The sequence below is a fragment of the Lissotriton helveticus genome, chromosome 8 (genome assembly GCF_964261635.1).
Source record: "Lissotriton helveticus chromosome 8, aLisHel1.1, whole genome shotgun sequence".
NCBI classification, from domain to species: domain Eukaryota; kingdom Metazoa; phylum Chordata; class Amphibia; order Caudata; family Salamandridae; genus Lissotriton; species Lissotriton helveticus.
In genome coordinates, this window is record NC_136069.1 from 743,721,313 (window position 1) to 743,742,775 (window position 21,463).

The window sequence follows — 21,463 nt, forward strand, 5'->3', positions numbered from 1 at the left end:
AGAATTACTAGGAGAGTTTGACCTCTATAAAGGCTATTTCAATTCTGCAAAGGATACTATTGAGTGTTCAGCATTTCCAAACTATGTGAACAGGTTACATGATGAACCTGAACCTCAATAAAACAAATGCTGCTGAGGTAGCTAAGGAGAGTTTGCAGAGCAGCCAAAGTTCAGGTTGTGAAAGTAAGATCCACCTAGACAGCCAGTGATTGAAAATGAAGCTGCTACTGCAATGAATAAGGTGGGCACTGCAATGGAACCAGCAAGACAGGAAACACATCATTTGGAAGACTTAGTTGACCAACTAATGATGAGGAAACGCAAATTTAAGGAGGTGAAAGCAGAATTTCAGCATGGATTGCCCCATGACAGGAAAGAGTGTGCATGCACATCATTTAAGTCTATATTGTTGTATTTCACTTGGCAAGCTGGTACAGGTAAAAGCTTTTTAAAATACGTTCTCACTGCTCTCCTACCGAAGACCACAGACTAATTTATCATTTGTAGTTACAGCACCCACTGGATCAGCTGCACACAATATCAAAGGGATTACATAACATCGACTTTTGATGCTGCTTGTGGAACATGACAACAAACTGGAATACAAAAATATATCCAGTGAAGCTTGCTATGGAGTGTTGAGAGTGCTTAACAAGTTAAAGCTATTATCAATGAAGTAAGCATGGTCTCAAACTTGATGCCTGCTTTTATACATCTGAGAATGCAACAGACTCTAAGAACAGAACCCAATGTCTTATTTGGAGAAAACACTTATTTTCTAAGATCTACTGCAACTTACGCCTGGAGTATATCTGAGATGGGGATGGTTCTCAACATAGTTAACATTTTGTATACATTGCATTTGGATCTTGTGGCCTCAGTTAGATATAACCAAGAGGATAGGTTGTCTGAACATATAATATTACATGGGGGGGGGGGGCACATCATGACTGCATCTTGGCCCCTTATTTATTTATCTTGTATGTTAACAAATTGGGGCCGAAGTTTTGTAGGGCTTATAAGGATGTACCAAGGGTAGGTTCTCCACTTATACCGGCTCTTCTTTATGTAGATGATGCTGTCCTAATTTTGAGGACATCGGTAGGGCTCCAACATCTGGCAAAGCATTTTTTATCTCTTACGAGCTCTTTGGATTTATGCACCTACTTTTCACAATCTCATACTATGGTAGTCGGGAAAAGGAAAAAAACATAACAAATGTTATGGGGAAGGAACCAAACTCGTGAAGGTATCAATTTTTCTATATTTGGTGATCCTTTTTGATGATCAAGGTTCATGGATTCCTCAAAGGATACTAAAAAAGGAATGCCTTCACAGGTCGCTATTGCTATTTTAAAATTTTCTCACAGATTGGGGGCAAAGCCGGTTCAAGCACTTATTAAAGTATTCCGGGAAAAGTGCATCTCGGCAGCCAGTTACTGTAGTGCTATTTGGAAGTACACAGATTTGAAGGATCTGCAAATTGCAGAGAATACATTTCAAAATTAGTTATTATTTGTCCCCAGTCCGTACCTTCCTGTATCTTGCATGAAGAGCTGGGAATGGGGTATATTGCCAACCACTTAGCACTTGCACCTTAGCCTCTGTGGATTAGGAGTTGGTACATTAAGGATTTAGCGCTTAACCGAGCAGTGGCAAAGAACTACCTTTCTATGGATAGGGCTTTAGATGTCCCATGGCTCAAATATTTAAAGAGTGGTATGGGTGAATTAGGACATCTCGCACTCTGAGAACCTAAACAATATAACCAAAAAAAGATATGATTTGGGTGAAAGAGCATTTTCTTCAGCTTAGGTGCAAAGAAAGAGAGGCACATGAACTCACCAAACCTACTGGGCTGATCATATATTTTATTAAAAACCTGTCCATACACGGAGCCCAATTTGAACTTAGTCACATCTCTCCATCATCAGTGCTTATTGAGCAGATTTAGGTTAGGTCTGTGACATTGGTCCCTGGTGGTCCCACAGGGGAAACATAAGGTGTCTGAAATTGGACCCTGTTCATGTGACAACTTTTTTCCTCAAGATACTATGGGTTTTATTATGTTTTGTTACAAATTTACAACTATTTTGTCCTTGTTAAACGAGAAGTGTTTTAGTTCTTTCAGACCAGCTATGGTGTACCTGCAAATATTGCCCAGCCCTGTTGTCTGTTTTAGTGTTGTTAGTTTCTGATGGTTAGAGGGGGTGCATAGAGTCAGGAGAATGTGCCAAGTTAAATTATTTCTTTCCATTATTAACTTTTTGGAAACACAGCTGTCTCTGTTTTTGTTTAAACTCCATTTTTATTGTATTATGCATGTTTAATGTTTTTTTATTTGCTTTTATGATTTTATATTTAACCAAATAAAGCTTTTGAGATGGTGAGGATGACAGCCTCTGTTCAATCAAAACACTGCTTCACAATAAAACTCTGAATTCTTTGGAAAGCATTGGAAATGTTGATATTTGGTTAAACTTCCAATGCAAATAATTTCTTGGGAATATGCGACAAGCATATGACATTGAATATGGTAATATTCTGAAGGATATTAGAGTAGGTGTTCATTCAAAAGAGGGAAAGCATTTGCTAGAAAGTCATCTTCTTTAAAAAATCGGTTCCAATGAAGAAGATGACAGCAAGCTAATGTTCACTTTAATTCAAGTAGGAGAACTAACTGTGTACCTAATGCTTACACTAGCAGGCATGAGCCTCTCTCAAAACAGAATTGGTGGAATTAACGAAAAAGGGAATTTTGGAACGGACAGCCATAGACAAAATGGAACACCAGGGAGTCACAGTATTCCTAGATGTAAAATTGCAAAGACAAGTGGATTCATTGGAATAATCTGTTTCATAAACTGCAGCACTAGCGGAATGTTTACTTGTATGCAAAACTGTAGAGTAAATTTGTGTCAAAATGCAAATGTTGAGGGAGGACTAGTTAATGATGCCATGGGTAAAGTTATTGATTTCATTTACTTTCCTAAAAGGAGTGAGGTGGAATACCTAGCAATACAATATTATCAGATTGCTGGCGTAAAGCAGATTGGAAGGTCCGCTGCTTGTGAAAGACTTATTTGTTCACAGAACATGTTTTACTTTCTCTGGCATACACTGTTACTATTCATAAATCTCAAGGTTTGTGTGTAGATGCAGCATTTGTTAATATTGGCAGTACAGTGTTTAGGGAAGGTATGTCATATGTAGCCTTATTTTGAGTTTGGACATTGACCTGTTTGTATTGAGTTCTATTTGATGATAGCAAAGTAAATTCATATCCAAGTTGTGTGAAAGAATAAAACCAATTAGAAAGTCTTTATGCTCCTTATTCAGGACAGTAACTAGTTTATAAAAAATGTTCCATCTGTCCAAAGCGAAAGCTTATAAAGGAGTGTAGTAATGTTGAAAAGAAGGAAAAGAAGAACACTGAAGTTATTAAGAAAAAAATTGACAATGATGAAGATATTGTTGGTTACCAATTGTCAAATACTTCTGCCATTAATTGCTATGCTAATGTTGGTCTAAACATACTCTTTACATTATCTCATGTTGCTTATGCAATTAAACAGAAACAGAAGATGTATTCTGCAATATGTGTTTTGTTACAACGTCTGCGTAGTGACAGAACTAAAACACATTTTGTGCCACACATTGGAGACCTTGCTGATAAAAGTAGTGGATCTGTACAGTTTAGACCAAACACTGAACAGGATGCATAAGAGTTTTTAGTGGTGATCGATGCAGTTATAGAAGAAGAGGAAATACCTATAGATGAATTATTTGGACTTACTTCCTCATGATACCATGAATATGAAGATTGCTCATTCAAATCAAGTAAAGAAATATTTATTTAACACTACCAGATTGCAAAACTGTAACTTTTGATGGATTGTTCAAACAAGCTACACAAAACAATACCTGCCCAAATTGTTGATCAGATCGTATGTCAACACCACGTGTACAAAGAAGTGGCAAGTATCTTATTTTAATGCTATAATGATGCAGCGCAGACTGCAGTAAATTGGAAACAGAGATTACAAACTTCACAGCAGGACACATATCTATTTATGGAAAAATGTATACTACAAGGGCCATCATATTTCATGAAGAAGAATTACATCTGGTCACTACACTATTTTAAAAGTAAAAGTGGATGGACAAAATTTAATGATAGAAACCTCTAATTCAAAGACAGACTACTTTTTAATCTACAAAATTCTTATCTTTTGTTTCAGGAATCATACTTTTAAGGAGGATTAAGGTTGGAAAAGTGGTATAGTGTATTTGTACTAGATCCATTATCAGTATTTATGATATCATTCGGGTGATGTATTTATAAGGCTTACCATAAGCTGGTGTGCCTTAAATATCTATTAGTAGTTTGGATGACAAGGGTCTCATTTTCAGCATACAGTGTCTTAATTTAGTAGTGCAAGTATAGGTAAAACAAATGTTGAAAGAAAATTGAAGTGAGTGCAATGCACACTGTTGCAAGGGGTGTAGCTTGGTCAGTAAGATTGGGGGAAGGGGGTGGGCTTCAGATTTTCCAACAGTTATGCTGGCATATAATGTTAGAATAAATTATACAACAAGCAGGATGCATGAGAGGTTCTAAATGGGCAATAGAAAGGGAGCAGAATGCAGATTGGTAAGGGTACTAAGTGAGGGAAAACACAATATTTTGTAAACTAACTTCATTTTTGAAGACCTTCAAAGTAGAGAGAGGGAAAGTGTGTGTGCATTTGCTTATTTGTATGTAAAACTTTCTGGTGAGATCTTGTGAGATCCAAACATACCTAACCGCACCTGACTAAAAGCACCTGCACCCAACTATTTACCCGAAAATATATTTATTAAGGGGGTAACACCCCAAACACCTCCCCCTGAAGCTACCCCTCTGACTGTTGCTTAATTGAGTAATATTGTGCAGTTATGTTTATTTTCCCTGCAATCTTTATGAGTGCTTTTCCCCCCACTGTTCAATTTCTTCTATAGTACATCATTTATGGTGTAGGAGTAATTCACCTGAGAACCATAAAAAGGGAACATGAAATGCTTATTTATATTATAACATACCTTTCCAGCATGAGAAATGTGTACTCATTTGTGGTATGCATTGTTGAAATTGGAAGTTTATTTTTATTTGTTTTAAATTGTAACACTAATTCATATTTTTCTTTTGGTTTTAATGCAGATCAATGGCACCATTTATTGGAGTAATGTAGTTTGCTAATTAGTTTCTTCCATAACATTGCACATTCAGGATGATCCAAAGTACAATTAAATTCAGACTCACTTATACTACTATATAGACACTCAAACACTGAGAGATATTCACACACCAAATCACACACTGATACACACATCAGTACAGCCACTCTCATACCCAGCTACACACCAATACAGCCACTCAGCTACTCACACACCGATACAGCCACTATCACACCCACATACACTGACACAACTACTCACATAGCCACATACACACCCATACAGCCACTCACACCCCCAGTCAATCACCCATACAGCCAGTTACTCACCGACACAGTCACTCATGTAGCAATTCACTCTCCCATACAGCCATTCATGCAGCCACTCATTTACCTATATAACCACTCACACTACCATTCACTCACTCACAGACCCACTCTCACCCATACAGCCACTCAAACACCCACTCACTTACCAATACAACCACTCACAGATACTCACTCACCTATTCAGCCAGCCACAAGGCTACTCACTCAACCATACAGGCAATCACACAACCACTCACTCACCCATATAGCCAATCACACAGCCACTCAATGACCCATATAGCTGGTCAGTCTCCCATATAGGCACTCACACACCCATTCACTCACCCATACAGGCACTCACACACCCATCCAGCCAATCCCTCGCCCATACAGCCACTCATTCACCCATACAACCACTCACACAGTCACTCACTCACTCATACAGGCACTGGCAAAGCCATTCACCCATAAAGTCACTCACTCATCCAGACAGCCATTCACTGCCAGTAGGAAAGTGCCCTTTTGTATGGTTACCCCCAACTTTTTTCTCTGTATGCTGTGGTTTTAGAACTGGAAAGGCAGTGGGACCTGCAAACCAACCCCAAGTGCCGGTGCTCTTTCCCTTAAAAGGTAAAGGTGAATTGGTACACCCAATTGTCAAGATGCTTTAACCCCCCCTTAACAGTCCCTAGCATATGGTACCAGTGGTACCCATGGCAAGGATTTTTGAGACGTCACCAGGGCTGCAGTACTATTTGTACCACCCTGATTGACCCAAGTAAAAGTAAAGTCTGCAGGGCTGCTACCGCAGCCTACTGAGCAACTTATCTGCTCGTGTCCGACCCTGCACACATTATGTGTGTGGCAAGGTCACTTCACTGCCTTAAGGTATCTTAGACACCCCTAGAGTAGGCCTCCTAAAGCCCAGGAGGCAGGGTGCATTATCTTAATGGTGAAGGAATATATGTACAGACATATATACCTCTAAAGCAACCTTGCCCCTCATGTTTACTGTAAGTCACAGGCAGTCAGTCAGTCAGTAAAACTGTATCCAATCTAATTAAATGACATTGATCATAAAAGTATACCCTTTTAAAAAGAAGCAGTTTAAACATCCTCTTATAGAGTTAATAAACTAATGATAAAAGGGAGCCTTTATGACTCTACCAAAATAGACTTCAAGTAACTCTGGGCACATTATTTATTCATACAGCAAATCTTACCCTGCCTTCTTCCATTTAGTTAATAAAAACATAAAACACATTTAAAAAGGATGACCTATTTCTGATTATACAAACATATATAAAAAACAAAAAATAGCAATAGTTTTATTTATATTATTAAAAACTCAAACCTAAGAAACATGATTACCCTTCCTATTTACAATGAGACTTTATGGGAGACAATTGATTAAAACTGACAACATTTTCCTTTATAAATTGCGTCTTATACACAGGTAGGCACACAAAAAGGATGCCACACAGAGTAGGGATCACAAAGCTTCTTTATAAAAAGAAGAGCAATTCGACATTGGCTAAAGTTGTACTGTCTTAGGAATGGTACAATACATCAGGGTCTCTGTAATATTTAAAAAAATGAAAAAATCAAGGTCAGATTGCATTGATAAATTATCATAGGGACATTAGTCCCGATCACTATGATGGTATTACTTACTGGAAAGGTCAGCATCAAAGGAATCAAATTGGTGCGAAATCTTAAAAGAATAAACCTGTGTTGGGGGTTATTTACTTTCTCTAGATAAGAGTATTCCCCTTCATTTATGCAAGGAATCTGGTGATAGGAATTTGCTACTGTTTTTACTCGATATCTCTCCTTCCTAGCATAGTCTGCCTTAGTCAAGAACAAGGATTTAAGTTTCTTTTTTGGGAATTTGGAGCAAGAACCTGGGCTTGTATACAGTTCCGGGATATATAATGTGGTGTATAATGTGGTCTTAACGTAGTCTAGCCTAGCAATTTTATGTGCATTGTCTAATGACAAGCAATTCTGTAAGATGGTCTTGTTGACATCCACATTATTTCTTCTCCAAATTGAATACCACAACATAATCGGTGCAAGTCTTATTGTGTCTGTTATGTAAGGGAAACCAAATGCTAAATGGCAAACATAATTCGAAAATGATGCGGGAAGAGATGTGAGCCTTTTTAAAAAAAAAAATCCTCTATCTTTTGAATGGGGTCTATTAGAACCATGCCCCAACAATCCAGCCCCGTACGTTGTTACTGAAATTTCTTTTCCATTGTAAATCTTCCTTATCGTCCCTATATATTTGGATCCCAGTTTTTTTCCAAAAACTGGAATTGCAACCCAAGTTCTCTCCATTGTTGTGGCCCTGAACTTTACAATTTGCACCAGGATTGTTTATTGTCAAATAAAACTCCCAAATAGGAGAACGTTTACACTATTTCTAATTTTCTAGTCTCTATATAAAAAGATGGTAGCCTATTGGGAAGTAAAGCACCCGACACCATAACGAAAGATTTAGGCTCAATAACTTTTAGGTCTAGTGATGACATAAACCCTACATAGGCATGTATTAGGTGTTAGAGCGCAACACCCGTTCTGGCTATTAGGACCGCATCATCCGCATATGCCAGGATTGGTATTGAGGCTGTCCATAGGTTATATATATATATAGAGAGAGAGAGAGAGAGAGAGAGAGAGAGAGAGAGAAAGAGAGAGACAGAGAGAGCGCGAGAGAGAGGAAGAGAGATGTATCAAAGTGTCCTTCTCACCACATACATTTCACATCATGACCCCACTGATCTGCCTCGACCATTTTACAAATGACAAATCTGTCTGGCCTTTCACAGTATAGCCCCATGTACCTGTGGAGAAGCGTGGCTCAATGGTTAGAGCGGCAGACCCTGATGCAGACGTCTGGCCCAGGACCAGGGTTCAATTCCCGCCTCGGCGGCTCTTGGACACAATTTTCCCGGACCTGATAATTCTCGCCACGGTGCCTAGTCTAATCATGGGTCCCACTATGTGACTCTGGGCAATAGCTTGCTTAATCTCCACAACGGCCCCAGCAGCGCTTGGATGCCTGGCTTCACCTTGGGGGTGCCCAGGAGTGGACATTTCACAGGAAAGCCAGGAAGGGTTCCACAGCAGTATAAATACAGCACTACGAGACCTCCAGGTAGAAGGCGCTATATAAATACAACACATTTACATTTACTTAATGTAATTAGTCTGTATTTTTAATTATTAACTTGGTTTGTGTCCTGCTGTCTAAAGGGCTAAGCTGCAGTTTTAGCAGTAAGACTTCTTTCCAATTTTGTGTTTTCCTACACTTGGTAGAGCTTGAGGGGACTGCCTATGGTCATTGCTATGACATCATTCTGGCGGGTTGGTCATTTTGGGTGAACTCCTTTCAGTGCATGACATCTAGTGGAAGTTATGGATGTTTGAGTATGCTTCTCTGGTAGGGTACTAGAATGTCTTAAAGTAAGAGTTATATATACTAACATTTTGTATTTGGTTTGCATCACAAAAGTGTTGCAAATAGGTGCAATATGCTAATTTAAAATTTCCCTTCCAGTGCAAAGCTGGTTTTGCAGTGGAAACTCACAGGAGGTAAAGCAGAGCCTAGTGCTACTTTGCATTGCTTAATATTATTATTATTATTACACTTATTAAGCGCTCAGCTACCCAACAGGGTCTCCCGGCACTAGACAGTGCTTAGGGTCACAAGGGTGTTGTATGGGTGGTAAATAGGCATGCACATTTTTTTAAACAAAATCATATCTACTACAAAAGTGCACTGGGTTTTACACGGAAAAAAACTGCTGTTTGACACTGGCATTTGAGGAGAGATGCTTTTATTTCTCCAAACTTTTCTGGTTTTGCATGTGTGCTGCACTATACAGCACACATACAAAGTAGGAAAAGATTACACGTTAGTCTAAGCATAGTATTTTGTACTGGAGAGGTACCTTTCAGGTACTAAACCTATGCTAGACTCACGCAGATACCCTAGCACTAGAATGAGGTGGTGTGTGAATGGAGCTTGGCAGCCTGACTGAACACAAGTCCTTGAGAGAGAGCAGAACAGTGCCATATCTCTGTAGATCTGACGCTTTACTGCTCTCTATCTCACTTGCATAACGCAGCGCAACACCAACTTTGGTGGCCGCATTGCATTGCAATGCATTTCAGTAAATATACCTTTGATTTGGGTAACAATAAACATCTGTTATTCAGCGCCAGGACACCTTCGGGTAATAGTGCAGTTTACAAATACACCTGTTATGTCACCTTGAATATTGTGCCCTAAAATTGTTTAAAAGCATTCCCCAAAATGAGTTAATAATAGAAAATCAACACAGCTGGATATTGTGTTTGTTAAAAATATTAAGGACACCATAATTATGTTAAACTATTTTATTAACGTATGCCGACATACTACCACTTCTAGTTGTAGGAGTAGTTCTATTTGGATGCTCTCCTCCTATTCTTCCCTGTCAACTCTGAACATAACGCATTTAAAGCTAGTACAATTAGGACATAGGCTCAAGAGATGTTATTTAATCTCCTGCACTACTTCCCCCCTAACATAGCCCTTCCTCTATTGGTTTACATTTCTATGGTCATTATGCTATGTTCATCAATAGTTTTTTTTAACTGGAGCAGCACCATGGTGTTATTTCTGTGAAGCTATGTGAGCCACAGGTAAAAATGCTACTTGCTTCAATTCTCTTCGCTTAGTGTGGCCTCACAAGAAAGGCCCGGAGACTTCACAGGGGGAACTGTAGCTCATGTTCTCCCTCTTCATGTACTTTTCTTGGTCAGATATGTATCTATCGTGGACTGAAAGGAGCGAGTAAATTGCGTGAGGCAGAGGAATAAAGTCAACCCTGGTGGTCATCCTTGTTTGGCTGGTGACTTTCTCTGCTGAAAGCGTTGTTGATGGCCCTGTTGTAGTCCCTATACTCTAGGATAACAACCTCCACCAAGGAGGATGGAGTATGTTTAAGATGTGGAGAAACATGAGGTGTGTGTCCTGACTTCTTTCAGGAGCATGTGCAATATTCTGCTTCAGCTCAGTTAACAGGAGCTGTGGATGACTGCCATCAAAACAGTTCCTTGCACCTGAGACATGCTAGATGTGGGCATTACTGATGTTTGTCAAATCGCTGTTGGAGCTGTTCTTGAAAAGTGTGTGAGACTACCTGGAACATGTCTTACTCCAGCAGTAGTTTCATTTTTAACATTTTAAACATGTCCACCTAGATTTGTGATATCAAAGAGTTAATGGTGATTGTACAGGTGTACCATCATTGTTTTTGTTTTATATTCAAATGTTGACTATATTAACATGTATTTAATGTTTCCAAATATTATGTCAGTATTGCATTGTTGGGGTGTATTGATGTTTATGGATATTAATAGGATTGTGATTGTTTCTTCAATATTGTATGTTTTTTCAAATCGTTGTACTAATTTTCAAACTCGATACAATATTTTGCATAGTATATCACATGGGGGTAAGTAACCAATGGGAGGATAGTGTTCAAGAATGAAAATGTTTGGAAAGCAAAACAAATGCTCTTCATTGCCAGCCTGCACTTCATTAGGTGTCATGAGGGGTGCAGTTTGTTAAATTATTGGCGATGGGGGACTCTATTGGGCCAAGCAATATGCAGTGAAAGTGGATTTGAAGAAAGTCCTCCGACAGAATGGGCTGGTTGTGAAATGTCTTGAATGAAGCAAAATGTGCTAGTTCCATAATTCGACTACGTATCTGATGAGATACATCCAAACATAATTGTACAAACTATTGCCAAGGATCGTGGATATACTTTAAGCAGTCATCTTTTGTTTTCCAAATGAAGAGATACTTGTCATTTTGTGCAGCCAGTTTCTAAATATGCTATTTCTTTGGCCTTGCACTTTTGTTTTGCTGTTCAATGTAGTGTATTTTCAATACATCGAACAGTTAGAAAATTCGACCATGCTTGTCATAATGTTAGCCAAATAGTGCATATGCATTTCTTTTTCAAACCATCGTCCATGAGTCTAAATTTCAATGAACATCAATTCTTCTGAAAGACGGTGTGCATCTGTCAGAGGTACTAGAAGAGGGAAAAACAACACGATTAACAAAACTGAACACAGAATGATGAAGGCAGTACCTTCTAATTGCTGCTCAGTGAATCAAATCGTCTGCCAAAGGTATCATCTGCCACGATAAAGAGTATAGTACGCAATAATGGAATGTGGTCTTAATTAGTAGTTTCGCCATATTGTAAAATATGTGGATGTCCCTATGTTGTAACGCATCATTTTACAGAGTACATCCTCTGCAGATTTCTGATCTGATCCATCTGTAGCGTCCCATAAATTGCCACACCCATACATCAGATGGCCCTCTTCTGCTATTTACCAGTGGTGATTTAGGAACAACGTTAGACTGTTCTACTTTATAAACTCAAGTGACAGCATCCACATGTGATATTAGTGCTTGAAACAGAAGTGCAACTGTGTCATCCTTGTTTTATTCATCCAGTCTCTTTTTTTATTTTTCTTTATTGAAAAATAGGCATGTAAACAATCAAAGCACAACATTACTCAGATGATCCGTGGAGCACATTGATAGGGCATTAGTAGCTCATTGCACAGCACATTATAAATGTCATCAGGAGTCACATGCTATACAACTTCAGCAGCACCCTCATCTCCGCTTCCAGCTGGTTCACATATATCCCCTCGAAAAGTGTTCCAAAACCCCCATATTTGTGACCATTTCGTCAGACACCCCCTAGAGGCATAAATAGGAACTTCCGTCACCATACATCAGTCCATGTCCTTGGCCCAATCGGCAATGCTGGGTGGGTTCGGGGCCCTCCATAGACGTGCAATATTTCGCTTGACCACCATGAAGCCCAAAGCCACCCAAATTCTATACTTAGTGCTGAGGTCCGTGGGGTCCCAAATATTCAATAAAATCACTTTGATGTTACATTGTATCTGTTGTCCCAGTGCCTCCTCCATCAGAAGTGCCAGCCCCTCCCAATATTTCTATATTATAGCACATTCCCACAGAGTATGAATAAAGGTACCCTCTACGCCCACAGTGTTGTGCACAACTGCTGTCTTTGGCGTAGCCCATATGAAAGAATGAGGGTCCAGACAAATATGTTCTGTGAAGGATTTTCAGTTGGACCAATCGGAATCTGGAGAAAATGGCGACCTCACGTAGAGATGCCACCGCAGCCCGCCACTCCTCGTCATCCAGCCCAGCCACGTCATGGTCCCATTTACTTCTAAGGAGGATCAGGGGATCGAGCATGTTATTAATGAGCTTCCTATATATGAGAGATATAGCCTTCTCAGGCAAATCGCCATCCAATAATCTGTCCTCCAGCAGAGAGGACGCAGGGAGGTCAGCCCCTTTATGGAGAGCTGCAAGCAGAGTGTGCCTGATTTGGAGATGGTGAAACTGTTCAGAGTTGGCCATTTTGTATTCTTGCTGCAGTCGGGAGAATGGTATGACCTCGCCTGATTTCCATTTGTCCCCAAATCTGGAGATACCGATGACCTCCCATTTATCGAACCCCTGGGAATGCGACAATCGACCCAACCAGTCACAGTACCCGAGTGGTGTGGCCCTGGTGAGCTTACCCACCCAACCCAGGCTTCTAGCAGCGTTTTTCCCTACTTGCACAGCATGTTTAGTTGGACCAGACAGGGCGGTTGTCGGAGATTGTCTATACAACGCCCCCTCGAAACACCTCCTGGGAGGAGCCATCGGTCTATCCGAAAGGCCGGGTCATCGTGCCGTCTATATCTGAATTGATTGATAGCAACAAGCTGCGAGGCCCAATAATACCTTTTCTTTTCCAGAAGCCCAATGCCACCGTCAAACTATCCCAACGTGAGTTTTTGCGTGGCGATGCGGGGAGGCTTACCCTCCCATAGTAATTCCCGCACTAAAGACTCTAGTTCCTTGAAATACGATGCCGCAACAGAAATAGGCGTGTTCTGCAGCACATACAGAATTCGGGGGAGGGACATCATCTTAACTAATGTCGCATGCCCCAGGATAGTTAGGGGAAGCGACTTCCAGTGCTGCACTTCAGATTTAAGATGTGCTAGCGGAGGCCGAAGGTTAGTCTCATAGAATCGAGACAGGTCTTTGGATACCCAGATTCCCAGATATTTAAACCCTTCCACAGCCTCTGTTAATTGGCAACCCCAGGGAAGTAGAGCACAGATTTGGACCAGTTGATCCTGTATCCCGCGAATCTACCGAAGATGTGAAATATATCCATTACCACGTTAAGTGACTTTACTGGGGAGGCTAGATAAAGCAGGATATCATCCGCATACAATGATATGAGGTCCTCCTAGCCATGACTCCATCTCACGCCCCTGATAGCAGGGTCCCGACGGATCCACACCGCCAAGGGCTCCAAGGCCAAGAGGATCGGTGACAGAGGACAGCCCTACCTGGTGCCCCTATCCAAAGAAAAAACAGGGGATTTCCGATTATTGACGACCACCTGCGCCAATGGTTGGCAATATAAAAGGCGCACCCATTTAATAAATTCCAGGCCAAATCCTAGCTTGTGGAGCACTGCAAACATGTATGGCCATTCAATGGTATCGAAGGCCGATGCAGCGTCTAGGGACACCACCACAGCATCCTCTCTAATAGTATCTGACCTGCAGAGTACACCTTGTAGTCGGCGGAGATTAAGAGATGTGTTTCTTGCCGGCATAAACCCAGACTGGTCCGGTGGATCAGGGTGGGAAGAACCTGCAACAGACAAGTGGGGAGAACCTTTGCGAGGATCTTAGCCTCGCAATTGAGCAGCGAAATAAACCTATATGAAGAACACTGATCTGAGGGCTTGCCCGGTTAATGGATGACATTGACAGTAGCCAGTCTGTGGTCTTCAGGAAGAATGCCAATCTCTTTACCCTCCTGTGGTCCTCGGGAAGAATTCCAATCTCTTTACTCTCCTGGTACATGTCCGTGAGATAAGGGGCAGTCATGTTTGCAGTCAGCTTAAATAATTCTATGGGGATCCCACTGGGACTCGATGCTTTACCCCCACATAAGTCATGGATGGCTATCTCAACTTCAGTCATGGTGAGGTCACACTCCAGATCGGAGCTGTCCTCTGCAGTAAGAGCCGATACATAAATATCGCGGGGTGGAGATGAAGCCTCTTCCTCTGAATAGGTTGTGCGGGAAGTATATAGGGAGTGGTAGTGTTCTCCAAACATATCCGCAATGTCTTGTGGTGCGGTAACACGGTAATGCTGGTCGGTGGCAATTTCAACCACTACGTGCCTCGCCCCATCTCTGCGGTCCAGCCACACCAGAAGCTTGCCTGCCTTATCGCCTACGTCATAGATCCTGCTAGGAGTCGCCCTGTAATGTGCTTTAGCTGAGTCAGTGGCCAAGTCAGAGTATTCTTTCATCTTAATACGGAGCTTGTGACTCGACTCCTCCGAGTCCTGCGTATGGATTGTGTGTTCTAAGACCAGGACCTCCCCCTTTAAGCGCACCAGATCTGCAGTTTCCTCCTTGCGTTGTCCAGCAATCTGCCCCAACTCTACCCCCTGAATTATAGTTTTCTAGGCTTCCCAAAGGGAGACAGATAAACTGATCGAACCCTGGTTCACCTGAAAATAGAGGATACATTTGCTCAGTACTTTATCCCTAATGAAGGGAATAGTAAGATACCAGGGGTTAAGCGGTGCCACCCAGCCAACCGTGGTTTCCCCCACTTCCACCCTGCACAGCACGGGCGAGTGGTCCGAAATCCCCCAAGCCAAATGTTGAATATCTTTGACATTGTGGATCTGCTTTGTGAGTGTAAGTATATAGTCTATGCGCGATATGCAGCGATGGGGCCCTGGGACATGCGTATATTGTAGATCACTGGGGGGTAGACACTTCCAGACATCCACTAGACCATAGCCCCCAGAAAATTATGTATGAGTTTGTGTGATGTCAGCAGGTCCTTTTGGGGCCATCGATCCAGGGAATCAGAAACAATGGAATTAAAATCCCCCCAATCAACAATCTCCAGTCCGGCAGGTTCAGGAGAAGATCACCAAGGTCAATAAATGCCTGTGGGTGTAAACCCGGCGGAATACACACTGATACCAGGTTAAGGGCAGCCCCCTCCCATACCCCTGACACTGCCACAAACCAGCCCAGGGGGTCCGTATGAACCATAGTGACAGTCAAGGGGAAGGACATACACACTAAAATGCCCACCCCTCGGGAACCAGAGCCAAAGGCGGAGTGAGCAACCATCTGGAATCCCCACCGAGACAGGGCCTTACAACCGTTACCCAACTTCTGCAAAAGAATAACATCAGGTGAGTGTCATTTCAGGAACTGGTGAACCACCCCTCTTTTAATTTTATCTCCCAGCCCATTTACATTCCAGGATAACAAGTTGAGTTTCTGTTTATGCATGGTACCCATCACTCGGTGTCAAAGGTGCAAGGTACCCCAGTGAGGAGCACATCAAAGGGGAAAAGGGAAGGATGTCATTGCTTTCTTAAGCACTGTAGCCGATGAGAACATTACAAACACCTCATCTGTCCCATCCTGCTCTCGAGACCAATCGGAGATAACATGCATGAACAAAAATAACACTGAAATCAACACACAACTACAATCACCTCCCGCCCGGCCCCAACCCAGCTTCCGAGAGCCCCCTCACCCTGCCTCCCGTTGGAAGAGGTGTGGGGCAGTGGCCAGGGCAACTGACACCGTAACCCAGGAACTCAGGGTTCAATCCCTGGTGCCGACGGCATATCAGCCCAGCACCATGAGACTCTGGGCAATAGCTTGCTTAATCTTCCCAAGGGCCCCCAGCACCTTGACACCTTCGGGCAATTGTCCGCGCTTTACAAATACTGGACATTTACATTTACACTCCCTGCTCGGCGGTAACAAAACCTCCCGCCCCCCAAACTAGGAGAGTGCCTATCGCCCACCCTTCCAAGAACTTACGGGTTCGTGCAGCCGAACCGAGCACCCGTCCCGGAGTAATTTTGTCATACCAATATCTACTTTAAGGCCTAACATGTTTAGGCTAAGAGCATCGGCAAGGGCCCAATATACACTCCTCACTGCCCATGGAGTGAGCAGGGGAACATGAAAAGTTTAAGAAGATAGGGTCGTCAAAGTCATATACGACATTCAAACTCCAGGCGACAAAAGTCCAACGCAGTTCTCGGGGGCAGCTGCATCCCCACAGCCCTCCATCCACCCAAACACCTTCCACCTCCCTAAGGGAAAACATACAGGCCAGTTATTCGGCACTACCCATCGCCTTATTCAGATCTCGATGTGGTGAGCCGCCCCCAGAAGCTCAGGCATCACCGTCTCTCCTCACATCCCACACAGGGGTGTTGCAGCGGCCCGCCGTGTGCAATCCCTTCAGCCAGTCCAATGGCTCTTCCGGGGGGTGAAGAACCAGGATTTCCCCTCCGATTCCACCCTCAACTTGGCCAGGAACATCATAGCATATTTCAAGTCCTTGTCGCGGACCACCTTCTTCACTTCCAGGAAACTTCATCGTTGCACCTTGAGGGTGAAGTCCGGGAAGAAAGTGATGTGACTGTTTTGGAATTCCACCAGCGGGGCGGAGGGGCACACTGCAAGATGACATCCCTGTCGCGGAAGTTGAAGATCCTGGCAAGAAGTGGTCTGGGGGGGTCTACAGGCTTTGGTCAGCCTCCTGGCACCCGGTGCACTCGCTCCACTGAGAAGAAGTTGGAGTGATCAACTCTTCTACAAAAAGGTCAGCAGATGGCCCCTCCACCCATTCCGCACCCCAATTATACGGACGTTGTTGCGCCTGGAGCGCTCTTCATAGTCATCCAACTGCACTTCCAGTTTCATAGCGTGCTTTTTCAGATCATCTACCTTTCTCTGCAACTCTGACTTATCTTCTACTAGTGAGGTCGCCTTGATTTCAACATCCTTTTATCGCGAGTTCATTGAACGCATATCTTCCCTGATAAGAGAGACTTCAGTGGACACTGTGTCAATACGTGACTCCAAGGACGTTCGGACGGTGGTTATGGCTTCATGAATGTCCTGCAAAGTTGGTTCCTTTGTCTTCACTACAGGCTCAGATTTGTCAGTTGCAGTTAATCATCCTTTTGGGCTCCAGCTGGGACCCCCCCTCCCATGCATATTTCGTCAGTTTGGCCTGGAAGGCAGCTTTTGAACTGCGGCCCCCCCGCCATGATGTATACAAGTCTCTCTGATCAGGCTTACTTGCTACTGGTACTGAGAGCAATGAATAGCCAAAACGCTATTTTGACATTGATGCTGCATTATTGAGAAAGGAAGCTTATCTCATTTTAAAATTTGATAGTGCCTCCACGGATTGAATGGTATGACTGAATTATCCAGAGTGTAGTGTGTATACTACAAATCCCATAATACAATTCTTGAGCATTTGCAAAAAGATGGACTTTAGAGCGTTTTGATTGGGCAAAATCCCTTTTCCCATGAACAATAGCTCTCCAAACAGGAAGTGCTCTGGTTTGAGATGCCGAGTTGAGTCACAACTAGCATGGTGCATGATTTGAATATTCCTTCTCGTTTTTGAGTGAAAAGTAAGTCACTTTTTTGCCCCTGTGTTTGTTTGGTTAAAAATTACAATACTAAAAAACATACGACCGTATGCTTAAGAGCGCTTACGTTTGTACTTCTTATAGATAATACTAGTGAGGGAAAGCACGTCTGTATTTGAGCAAAAGGATAGTCCATTGCATCAAGAGTTTTAAATTGGTGAAGATGCGGTAAAGTAAGTCCGCTTGCTAATAGTCTTTTAAAGTGCTTCATGCATTTTGCCTGTTTGGATACATTGTTAAATGAGGACAATATCGTTTTTTCATTTGTAAAAAAAAAGAGTCTTCAAGGAACTCAGTCCTGCCCATACTCTGCAGTAAAAGTACATATCTTTTTGGTGCTTCGGGTTGTAAGTCGAGAGTAGAAGTAGATATATTCAATACTTTGGTTCTTTCTTTTCAGAAATTTATACTGGCAAAGTTAAGGGAGCCTCATAGGCAGTAACATAAATGAGTCCAGTGGCAAAAAAGCCAATAACTCTTGGAGTAAACGAGCTGGAGCGGCTGCTCCAAATCTAGAAAATAGGTACACATTAAGGGGCTGATTAGGATGGCGGTTAATCCGCATCCCCCGGGCCGGCGGAAGCCACCGCCGGCCTGGAGGATGCGGATTAACCGCCTCAGCCACATACAACACCCACCGCCAGATTAGGATGGCGGTGGGATTGAGGTTGGACCAGCGGCGGAGAGCAGGTCCGTCCGCCGCTGATCCGCGGGGTGGGGAGGGTCATTTGGTGACTGTGTCTGCAAGACACCGTCAGCCAAATTAGGATGTTCAGGGTGACATGCTTTTCCGCGGCGGCTTTTCCGCCGTGGAAAAGCATGTGGACTTTGGCTTTTGGGGGCCCGTTGCGGGCCTCCAGGGTGTCAGGGGGTGGGGGTTGCACATGGGGGGTACCTATGGTACCCCCCAACATTTTCATGCACAAAGCGGCAGGCACCGCGCGGTGCCTGCCGCTTTGTGCATGTAAATGTAAATCATGCATTTTTAACATTGAAGCAGCACCCGCTGCAATGTTAAAAATACAGGATGTGACCGCCAGGGTGGCGGTCACATCCTAATTTGCACGGAGGGACCGCGGCTGCCCCTGCGGACGGTCCCTCCACCTCTGGAGTGGCGGACGGACGAAGGTCCGTCCGCCATCCTAATCTGCCCCTAAGTTAGTTACATGTACAAGAGAGAGAGTCAGTTCCGGTTGACGCTGATTTTGCATCATTTGTTTTTTTTGTTTTTTGTGGAATATCCGATCCATTTATATGAAGCCCTGATGATAGTCCCAGTACTATTCGCCTGGGTCTTGAAACGCGTTGGCATTTTGGGAGGCATTTAGTTAATTCTGAATGCGGCGAGTGTTGAAGGAAACTATTGGATAAAGGATTGATACATTATTCAGATACTCTTAACGCTGGAGCTGGAATTACATATGTAGTTCATAACATTTGATATGTTCATGTTTATTACTAAATTTTATATATGATGTGAGTTTTTCTAAAAATTTGTTTTGCATCAGATTTATGTATGAATTCATTTGCTGATTTTGTCATGTTGCAAGCTGTTGCTAATAATTTTTTCACAGTTTCTAAGTCCATTTTTTCTTTAAGTGTATGTTATTGTGAATTGTATATACGTGTAAGTTCATGCGTGAATTTGATAAGTCTATGTTTCTATCTCAGTCCAATAAAAATAGTTTTGATTAACTTTAAAGAAACAGGAATGGTCGAATAAAAATTCCATTCGGACAGATAAAAGAGTTGACTGTTCGTTACTCCATGAGTAGTAGGAGTGTATGGTAGTACGGAGCCAGGTTTATTGCTTGGTGTTCTGAATTTTGAATAGCCCTATCTTGCCCCGGTCCTTTGGGCTTAACCCCGATAGGTTTTTATTTTTTTATTATTAACATCATTTTCCATAAGTAAATAGTGATTTTGACAGAGTTCCCTGTTGTAAAGCCCGCTTAGGAATCCAAGCTGCACCATTGATACAATCCCTGCTTTATCAGCCCATTCTTGCAGTCTCGCAAGGTGAATTCTCCCCAAGCTCTTTGCTGAAGAATCAATTTGGCAGCTCGGTCAGTAATAATTTTGATTTTAAAGATTTCTTTTTTTAAAGTGGAATTCTATAAGATAATTTCAGGACTAAGGAAGTGGTTGATGTATAAACATAAATTAAAACAGTCGACAATTGAATCCATGCTGAGAAATTATGTTTATAGAGGTCAAATGGTACCCTATCTGGTCCCAAGCTTTGATGAAATATGTTAACTTTCAGGCTCTTCCGAACGTCCTATACACAGAATGTTATATGTTTTGAAGTAATGCTGTGCAAAGCTCACAACATGCTTTTCCGTTAACTCTAGTTGCAATTCTATGCACATGGTACAAATATAATATTGTGTAACTATGTGTGTTTATTTTGAAAATTAGTTGCAAATTGTATAGTACAGGCCAGATTTACTAAGGATTTCAGGCCACTGAAAGGAATGCAGTGCGTTGCAAAGCATTGCAAAGAAGTAACCAGCAGCTACGATTCATATTTCACACACACATGCTATTTTGATGCTGAAAGTGAACCCTCACGCACATTTGCACTCTACCCCAGCTGATATATGCAAGGAGCAGCACAATGCTGCTTGATAAACATCTTTGCAGCTTAGAAATGGATGAACACGTCACACCAAAGTCCTCACAGTAAATTATTTGCACATCAGGCTTGCATAATCTGGTGTAATAACCATCTAATACAGGAGTAAGACACAGATTCTCATAGAAAATGCACTGAATATTCCCTAACCGAATCGCTAGAGTATTCACAAAGGTTCCTTGCATAGGTCTCACATAATCAGGAGAAATAAGGCCAATGTAATTTAAATTCCTCTCTTTCTCTTTTGCAAGGTGACTGTTCAGTAAGTGTGTGCATGTGCTGTGATATACCTGATCTGGATGGGTAGCGCCCAGTCATGAAAGCTGCTCTGCTTGGTGTGCACAGTGGAGCAGCAGAAATGTGATGAGTAAGCTTCACTCCTTCTTTTGCCAAGCCATCAATATTAGGGGTTCTGAAAAGGAATGCCAAACAATCAGGTTACAAGGCGTTTCATTGCAGCGGTAAAACATGTTTACAAGGAAGGAAGAATCACTTCTACAATCAACACAGCCTTCCAAAGGACATGTTGTAGGAGTATAGTTAGATTGGTGTCAAAACTACAGAAGAGGGGCAGACAAACTTCAGGGCACAAGTTTCAACCGCATACTTGACTATTCAAAATGTTTGACTGAATTAAAGGTAAATCAACACTCAA

At 42.2% G+C, this 21,463-nt stretch overlaps 1 protein-coding gene across 3 annotated transcripts in view; it reads right to left on the reverse strand.

Moving 5' to 3' along the window:
- LOC144771763 (arylsulfatase D-like) overlaps positions 1–21,463 on the reverse strand; it is a 713,936-nt gene that overhangs the window by 280,328 nt on the left and 412,145 nt on the right. For all 3 annotated transcript variants that reach the window (XM_078656059.1, XM_078656058.1, XM_078656061.1), the window contains exon 3: positions 21,099–21,220. In XM_078656059.1, coding sequence (XP_078512185.1) covers positions 21,099–21,220 — 122 coding nt within the window. The remainder of the gene's footprint in view (positions 1–21,098; positions 21,221–21,463) is intronic.